The sequence below is a fragment of the Mandrillus leucophaeus genome, unplaced genomic scaffold, assembly GCF_000951045.1.
Source record: "Mandrillus leucophaeus isolate KB7577 unplaced genomic scaffold, Mleu.le_1.0 Scaffold286, whole genome shotgun sequence".
Classification (NCBI taxonomy): domain Eukaryota; kingdom Metazoa; phylum Chordata; class Mammalia; order Primates; family Cercopithecidae; genus Mandrillus; species Mandrillus leucophaeus.
In genome coordinates this window covers 358,032-367,757 of record NW_012102987.1, presented here as the reverse complement: position 1 = coordinate 367,757, position 9,726 = coordinate 358,032, and the positions used below count along the sequence as shown (strand labels likewise).

The 9,726-nt window shown below is 40.7% G+C and overlaps 1 protein-coding gene across 1 annotated transcript in view; it reads left to right on the top strand.

The window, feature by feature from the left end:
• SPIRE1 (spire-type actin nucleation factor 1) overlaps positions 1-9,726 on the top strand; it is a 208,556-nt gene that overhangs the window by 126,062 nt on the left and 72,768 nt on the right. Inside the window, exon 4 of the mRNA XM_011985524.1 lies at positions 861-986. Coding sequence (XP_011840914.1) covers positions 861-986 — 126 coding nt within the window. The remainder of the gene's footprint in view (positions 1-860; positions 987-9,726) is intronic.

Sequence of the window (9,726 nt, the reverse complement as noted above, 5' to 3'; positions counted from 1 at the left end):
CCCTTAGGGACTGACTGTGTTTGAATTCTCCTTCTCCCTCATGGTAACCATGTGACTATGGACAGACAAGTCATGTGACTCCTCTTAGCCTCAGTTTCTTTTTCCATAAAATGAGGATAATTCAGCATTACATTGAAGAGGAAATGGTATTATGTCATATATATGACATGTCAGATACTGTAGCTGGCATGATAATTGCTTAATAAATGGTAACTGTTTAAAAACTGGAGCCATCATCAGTACACAGTAAATGGTGGTTCCCTTTCTGTTCCCACCCAAAACTTTTACATATGTCCTATCATTTTCAAATTTACTAGAAGCTAATTCTAGTAAACTCATCTGTGCTGTTGGGTCTGTTAGTTAGTGGACCACTTTTCCCGTGTAATTGTGTAGACTTTGCAGTGGTCTTGTGGTACATGAAGCCCTGGATGATGGGAATTGGCTGGCTGTCTAGTATGAAAATACAGATGTAGGGGTGTGTCTGTTTTTTGGGGTTTTTTTTCCTGAAATGGAGTCTCACTCTGTCAGCCATGCTGGAGTGCAGTGGCATGATCTCCGCTCACTGCAACCTCTGCCTCCCAGGTTCAAGCGATTCTCCTGCCTCAGCTTCCTGAGTAGCTAGGATTACAGGCATGTGCCACCACGCCCAGCTAATTTTTGTATTTTTAGTAGAGACAGGGTTTCAGCATGTTGGTCAGGCTGGTCTCGAACTCTTGACCTCATGATCCACCTGCTTTGGCCTCCTAAAGTGCTGGGATTACAGGCGTGAACCACTGCGCTCTGTTCGTGTCTGTTTTTAGGTACAAAAAAAAAACCCAAATATTAACGAAGCACCATTATTTTATTTTCCCCTTCTATAGTTGTGTGCTGCTCATCTCCCTACTGAATCAGATGCACCAAATCATTATCAGGCAGTATGTCGTGCACTGTTTGCAGAAACAATGGAGCTCCATACATTTCTAACCAAAATTAAGAGTGCAAAGGAGGTGAGTACTACTGCTTTGATATTTATTGGCATTGTTTGATTGGCTTGGCATGCATTTGATATTTATTGGAAGAGAAACCTAAATTTTCAACATTGTCCACTCTATTGTTTTAAAAGATTTATTACCATCCTTTAGATGAGTGCTGAAAGTCATTTAGGAAAGAAGCAACTTAGGTAAAATTAAATCTATTCTATTAAAATATCAACAGTGTGAACCATTTAAACAGATTTTCATACAGATTCCTTGCAAATGGAAATAGATGTTACTGAACTAGTTCAGTCCATTCCCATGTGACTTGCTTTCCACCCCTCTTTCTCTTCTGTCCATTCTGAAATATGTTGAGACCTCTTCCAGAAAGGGAGAAAGGCTCAGAAAAGAGGTGACACTCACATCTGATCATTTGTTTTATTTATTATTTATTTAAAAGGTGAGTCACCATGTGTTACATAGGTGGTTGTGAAGATTCAGTGAGATCTTATGTAAAATAGCACAGCATCTGGCGGAAAGTGAGAGCTCAGTACATGTTAGGTAATGGATATCTATATTAGTCAGGGCTGTCCAGAGAGACAGAGCCAATGGGATATATAGATATATAGGTATATGAAAGGGGCCAGGTGCAGGCTCGTGCCTGTAATCCCAGCTACTTGGGAGGCTCAGACAGGAGGATAACTTGAGGCCAGGAGTTCAAGATACATGAAGAGGGGGTTTATTAGGGGAATTGGGTCATGTCATTATGGAGGCTGAGAAGTCCCATGACAGGTTGTGTGCAAGCTGGAGACCCTGGTATTCCAGCAGCACAACTCAGTCCAAGTCCAAAGACCAAGGGTAGGAGAAGAAAAGTATATCCCAGCACCAGGAGAGAGAGAGGCCAATTTTCCTTCCTGTTTTTATTCTATCCAGGGCCCCAGCCAAATGGTTGGTGTCCACCCAAACTGAGGACAGCACTTAGTCCACTCAGACTCACACACTAGTATCCTCTGGAAACACATTCACCTAAATACATACCTAAAAATAATGCTTTATCAGTTCTCTAAGTATTCTTTAATTCAGTCAAGTCAACACCTAAAATTTACTATCACAGTATCCTTTCTTTTATAACTAACATATAGGGTTTATCAGAAGCACTAGGCTAAAACTTACCATGACCCACAGTTTGGGGAAGAACACATGCTGGATATGTAAGCAAGAAAGGAAAAACTAAACTATTTGCCCAATAAGATGTACTTAGCCCTGGTAATAAGTAGGTGATGGATGTCTCAGGCAGATCACCCATAATAAATCACCCTTAAATAGATCCGTTGTATGTATATGAATAAGAGCTCTTAGCATCCCTCCTCTGCTCTGGCTAGGGTACTGCTTATAGTCTGTCTTTTTATGATAGGGCAATGAAAAACTTTGCCTTTTTCTTGTTGTAATTTTATTAAATTGGATCAAGGAGGAAAGTTGTCAACAGAGTGGAAAAAAGGTGAATTATATGTTAAGAATAAATGTGTGTGTGTGTGTGTGTGTGTAATGGATTAGCTGTTCTCCTTGAGCAGAACCAGAAGAAGTGGGATCTGATTAAAAGCTTCAAAGTGAACATCCAAAGGCATGTCCTCAACTAGGTTTTCTCAGATAGTAGAAAAGATTACTTTTTAAGGCTGTCATTACCTTTCCCAGCTTGTTAAGACTGAGATTGCCTTCCCCAGAGCATTATTTTTAGGGTGTACATGTACGATCCTGTGGGGTTAATAGAAGAAATTAAATGAGCTCTTGAAGTCCTTCCAACACTGGCATTCTTAGAAACTGTTTTTGGCTGGGCACGGTGGCTCAAGCCTGTAATCCCAGCACTTTGGGAGGCCGAGACGGGTGGATCACGAGGTCAGGAGATCGAGACCATCCTGGCTAACACCGTGAAACCCCGTCTCTACTAAAAAATACAAAAAACTAGCTGGGCGAGGTGGCGGGCGCCTGTAGTCCCAGCTACTCGGGAGGCTGAGGCAGGAGAATGGCGTAGACCCGGGAGGCGGAGCTTGCAGTGAGCTGAGATCCCGCCACTGCACTCCAGTCTGGGCGACAGAGCGAGACTCCGTCTCCAAAAAAAAAAAAAGAAACTGTTTCTGAGCTTAAATAGAACAATATTAGTATTTTTACTACTCTACTGCAGTGAGCATTTAAAAAAAGTTTGCTCTTGATCCGTTTGCAGTTCCAAAGCGTGATGATTGGATATTCACACTTGTGTGTGAGATGTTCCTTTTTCTAAACATTGTTCTGTCAGCACATTATTCATCTGGTGTAAAAAAATATAAATTTTTTTGCTCTTGATTAAAATTTTGCTTTGCCAGATATGCAAACACACTTTCAAAAAGAGGTTCAAACATTATCAAAGTTTATTTAAATAAAAAGCTGACAGGTGGAGTGAAATTGCTGTGTGGCAGTGCCTGCAGAAGCTGGCCAGGCGGACCGAGGTTGGGCCCTCACAACTGGTTGGAGTTCCAGCCACATCTCTCACTCTGTCACCACCCCAAGGCTAGGACTTTATAGGCATTAGTTCCATCCTGTTTGCATATCTCCTTCTCCTCTGTTTCTACTCTGTTGATCTCCGTATCACCCTTTCCCAGTATCCTCTGGAAACTACACTCCATTTTGAAAAGAGTCCCCTCAGGCTCTTCTGACACTTGTTCCCCTGAGGGTAGTGCTTTCTCTTGCTTTCCTCCTGTGGGAAGCTGGTCTTTCCTCTGCATCTCCCTGTTTTGATTGGGGTGGGTTTGCTAATATTCTGTCTGTCCTCTGCTGCCTGCCAGTAATCAGCCTTCGTCCTCGTTGAAACACCCTTCTTCCTTCGAAGCTCCTGTCACCACTTCTCTCATTTTGAGTGATTTCCTAGACAAAGAAAGCACATAAATTGCCTATCAACACTAAGGTTTCGGGAATGTAAGTTTCTTTTACCTCTACAATCTATAAGGTTTTCTTGAAATGACAGAACATCTTTATACATGTTAGTTTATGTATGTAAATGGTTTCAACCTTTTCTCAAAAATACTGTTTTCACACTAAAAAATACTATTCGTTAATTTGACTTTTTTCTAAAGATCCCAAAATACTTTAAAAATGTATTTTAAGACTCACTCTTTATACCTATGAGTTAGTGTGTACCAAGTGGAATTTTTGAAACAATAGACTCTGATTCAACAAAATTAAAAACTGGGTTATCAACAATGTTTCAGACTACCTTATATCTGTGTATATGTGTGTGCATGAGTGCATATAAATTGGGGTGGAAGCATAGTGTCAGAATATTTGAGCTCAGTTGCTGATAATGTATCTGATTTGATAGTCCAAAAGTACTTTAATTATACTAAATTTCTTATATGCCAAATTGGCAATTTATTAAAATATAAAATCTACCATCTGTTTTCCAATGTTATACTTGTTAAGTGTTAAGTGCATTTACTGAACCTGGCTACTTTATAAAGCACAGCGCCTGGTTCATCATCTATTTATTTTGAAAGCAAATTTGTTTATTTTCTAATCCCTTTCATGGTGTGATGATTTTCTTCTTAAACAACCAATGAGCTCCTTTAAGGTTATTCTTTGAATGATAAAGATTTGGGTAGGCCTGCTGTTACTTTGTCTCTTAAGCAATGTGATATCCTTGAAAGTAAGTACACATTACTGTGTCTCCTAAGCAATCGGATATCCTTGTAAGTTAAGTATAGCTGGAGGCACTGTCTAAGCAATCCATCGAGTGCATCAGGTTGTATGAAAGAAGAGCCACCCTGCCCTGCTGCCAGTGACACCACCATATTCCAGAGCCGTACCGCAGGGGTAGCTGGTGAGCCTGGGCTGTGCTCAGGGGGCAGTTACAATGTAAAATTTTTTACTGGAGAAAATGAAATTGTGTTAATGGTAGTATCCTTTCATCTATTGTGGTCCAGGTAATTTTTTGATCATCAGTCCCCAGTTTTGTTATTGTTACATAAAATTATTTATCATTACCTAAAACTTTAACCCCTGCTACTTTACTGTGTTATATTCATACAGCTCCTTTATAAAATGCCTTCTCTTCCTTACTCCATTTGATTCTTGTAACGATTCTGTGACTCTTTGTAAATTAGTAAACTAAGGCTTTGAGAGATTAGAGATTCACATAGAAGTAAGTTCTCAGAGCTGCTAACAGCATTTTCATCCTCATCACACCCTTCAGTCCAGCAAAGGTGTTCCACTACATAGAAGTTATTGCTGCTTTCCTCTAAGAGTGTCACATAAAATACACTGCTGGATGAAACTAAAGAGAGAGTTCCGAAGAACACGGAGATAGATACTTTGATGTAGGTTTCTGAGCAGTCTTGGAGACAGAATATGTGAGTCAGAGAGACTAATATTTGGCTTTGGAGAGAAGAGGGTTTATGAGGGAATGTGTGGGCACGCACATGCTGGTGTTAGGGGTTGATGGTCCTGCGTATGCACATAAATGGGATGGGGGGTACCATGTGAAGTTCAGGTATGAAGAGGGAGGCCAGGCACGGTGGCTCGTGCCTGTAATCGCAGCACTCTGGGAGCCCAAGGCAGGAGGATTGCTTGAAGCCAGGAGTTCAAGACCAGCATGACCAACAAGGCAAGACCCCATCTATTAACTAACTAACTAACTAACTAACTAACTAAATAAATAAATAAATAAATAAATAAAGAGGGAGATGTGAAATGGGAAAAGATAGAGTATCATAGAAGTGTCAAAGACTGAGATAAAATAATTTTAAGACTAGAAAGTCAGTTGATTTTTCTGATGCTTTCCTATCATGCATGGTCCAGCCATCATTGCTTCCATGTTGAGAGTGTGCAGTATGCTCGCCAAATTCTCCAGTAATACATCGTTTCATAGTGGGGGTATGATGATATTACAGTAGAAACTTGATGTATCATAGAAGTACACTGGTTTAGAAGAATTTTTTGAAAGCTTTCTTTAAAGCAAATAACTCATTTTTTAATTTATTTCATAATTTGAAATATTTATATTAACACTGATCTTTTTTAAAATCCCCTTTATTGGTGAATCATACCATTCATTATTCATGTACCCTCTTAAAATCAAATAGCATTTGCAAGACTTCTGTTTCCTCATCTTTAAAAATGGGGAGGAAGGCCTGGCGCTCAGTGGCTCAATTCTGTAATCCCAGCACTTTGAGAGGCCGAGGCCAGGTGTTTGAGACCAGCCTGAGCAGCACAGCAAGATCCTAAAATCCTGGAATCGTAGCTGCTTGGGAGGCGGAGGCAGGAAGATCCTTTGAGCCCGGGAGTTTAAGGCTGCAGTGAGCTATGATCTCACAACTGTGCTTCCACCTTAGTCATAGAGTGAGACTCTGTATCTAAAAACATAAAAATGGGGGAGGGGGCAAGACATGTTAAGCTTCCATCTAGTCTTAAAATTTTATGCAGAAAATACAATTTGTGTGACTAAATTTTTTGTTGTCTTTATTCAACAAGCTTTTCCTCATTTTTGTTATCAGTCTTATAGTGTAAGCAAAGTGTATACAGATAAATAAGTCCTTTCCTGGTAAAATTTTCTATGAAATTATTGTATACTGTTTTATTTTATATCTTAAATTTGAGATAGATCTTACAGAAAAGCAGTTCAATGTTGTAGATAAATTAATCAAAATTGAGGATGCTGTAGGCCTTTTAAAAACACGAATTTAACTTTTTAAAATTGGTAAGCTAGCTGTAACATTCAATACTGACATTACTACTATATTGATGTCTGTATAGGCTAAAAATAAAATAATTTTCACAATCTACTGGTAGAAAATCCTTGTACAGAATAAATTCCTAATGCAGTAACATTAGTCATCAATGAATGAACAGTGAAAATAATTGCGCATTGTATAGCATGTGTTCATGATATCGCAGCAAGAACTTTATAAGGCATGTAAAATAGATTTTTAATGTCCTAATTTCTGTTCTCTAGATTATGTACTCAAAGTGATGAAAATTTTCTCTCCTCTTGCATTTTCTTGCATCATTCATACACATAAACATCACCCAAACTAAGGTAGAATATTTCAAACATTTTGATCTTTGAGAGATAAGATGTCTAATATCGTTAACTCATCTTGGATTTCTTCAGCAGTAGGCTCCACAGGTGTGGATTGTCATTTCTGATTATCTGATTATAATGATCTTTACACTCGTCTCAAGTGTGGCTGTACCTGTGGTGCTTAATTAGTTTCTTCACATATTAAGTGCTTCTTGTAAATGTTGTCTTCATTGACCCTTTCAAGTATGATTCTTCACTCACACCCTTCATACCTCAGCTGAAAGGACATCTCCTCAGGCCACCCCAGACACCTTTATGTATGCAGCACACACTGCCTTTTTTTTTTTTTTTTTTTTTGAGACAGAGTCTCTCTCTGTCTCCCAGGCTGGAGTGCAGTGCTGCAATCTCAGCTCACTGCAAGCTCCGCCTCCCGGGTCCCCGCCGTTCTCCTGCCTCAGCCTCCCGAGTAGCTAGGACTACAGGTTCCCGCCACCACACCCAGCTAATTTTTTGTATTTTTAGTGAGACGGGGTTTCACCATATTAGCCAGGAATAGTCTTGATCTCCTGACCTCGTGATCCACATGCCTCAGCCTCCCAAAGTGCTGGGATTACAGGTGTGAGCCACCGTGCCCAGCCTGCCTTTTTTGTTTTAATCGCATTGCCCTGTTATCTCTTTTTTAGCAGCCATCATGGTCCGTAGTTGTTTTGTTGGTCTCTTTTCTTATTCATTGATATCTGCCACTAGAATATAATCTCATTGAGGGCAGAGACCTTTTCTCTCTAATTCACTGTTATATCCCAGTGTAATGGGGACTCCGTAGATATTTGATCATTGTTAAGTGAATTAAATAATCTGTGGTTTAGCTATTGTGGTCTAGTTCCTCACCATCTGTCTTGCATCTTGGTCCCCTGATGCGCTTCAATTATCTCCAGAATGCAGAGCCTCCCTCATGTTCTCACCGTGTCTACCTTACCCTGCCTCACGCAGTGGTTTGACATCTCTTGCCTGGGCCATGACAAACCCTCTAATGTTATTTCCCTTTTCATGACTTCTTGATACTTGTAGGTGGAAAGTGTAAACCCCTTAGCATGGCATGGGCAGCTGTTCACAATCTGGCCCAGTTCTGACCTCTCCAAGCTCTTGATTGACCATTCATCACCGCCCCATGCGTGCTGATTCTACCTACACTTCCTTCATTCCCGAATGTCCAGGGCCTCTGCACTTGCCTGAAATGTCCCTTTCCCCTCTTCGCTACCTAGAAAATGTCTACTTCTCCTTAAGACCTAACTCAAATGTCTACTATTCTGAATTGCTTTTTTTGATCAAAGTCATTCTTTTTTCTCTATGTTCATTCAATGAGCACTCCACTCTGGCGTCTTTCTGTCACTTACAACAGTGACACTGTGTTGTAATTACTGTATACTTACATCTCTCACTAGACAGTGAACTTCTTAAGGGCAGGGACCATGTTTATACTGGCAGCCCTGTCATAGATTTAGGGACCCAATACAGTGTATCTTGTAGTCTTTCTAGGTATGTTTCCTTTGCTGCCTCCTAAGCTTAGGGTAACACTGGGGCATCCATCAGCGAGATTAAGTTTTTTTTAACCTAATAAATATTAACGTTGGAGTCTCCTAAGCCCTTAACTTTCTTTTTTTTTTTGAGACGGAGTCTCGCTGTGTCGCCCACGCTGGAGTGCAGTGGGGCAATCTCAGCTCACTGCAAGCTCCGCCTCCCGGGTTCATGCCGTTCTCCTGCCTCAGTCTCTCGAGTAGCTGGGACTGCTGCAGGCACGTGCCACCATGCCTGGCTAATTTTTTGTATTTTTAGTAGCGACGGGGTTTTACTGTGTTAGCAGGATGGTCTCGATCTCCTGACCTTGTGATCCACCCGCCTCGGCCTCCCAAAGTGCTGGGATTACAGGCGTGAGCCACCGCGCCCGGCCAACATATTTTTATTCAAGAAGAAACAGGAGAATAGAATCAACCTTAAGAGGCCGATTATGGAGTTATCAGGAGCCAGGAGCAGCCAGGAGTGGTGCACAGCTGATGCACACCTGGGCCTCCTGGACACACAGCTGCCTCTTCATGTTCGTTCTGCTCTCCAGAAGTGGGAACCTGAGGGCTGGGGGTTGAAATTGAATGCTGCTTTATTTTCATTAATTTTGAAAAGATTTCGAATATAATTTATGTACTTGGGGGAAGAAAGATCCAAAGCCTTCTGCAGCAGCTCTAAGCCCAGACAACCTACATCAGGTTTACCAAAAGGCCTATCCTTGTATATAACCGCCGCGTATCTTATCCTTTGTTTATGTTAATACTTTAATCCTTGTGATGTTCTTCTGAATTTGGTAGTATTACCCTTCACCGCCCAACTCACTGTGTAGAGAGAAAAACTGAAGCACGGTTCAACAAACTTTAATAAAGTAGCTGCCCATGATGATAAAAGGACTTAAAATTAGACCTAATTTTTAACTTTGTACAAATAATAGACAGTAAAAGTTGATCTTGAGATAGGAGGTCAGTATGTGAAGGAGGTGTCTACAAACCTTAATGTAGAAGAAACAGTGGAGGAACTTGGGATTTTGATGAAGACTTGACAGAACATAATAACCATATGGAGACATCACAAAGCCTACTGAGTGGAGAGGTGCTGGCTGTCAGAGGAACTAGCATCAGCTGGCAGAATCATTTTATTCATACAGGTTATTTAAAATGTCTTCCA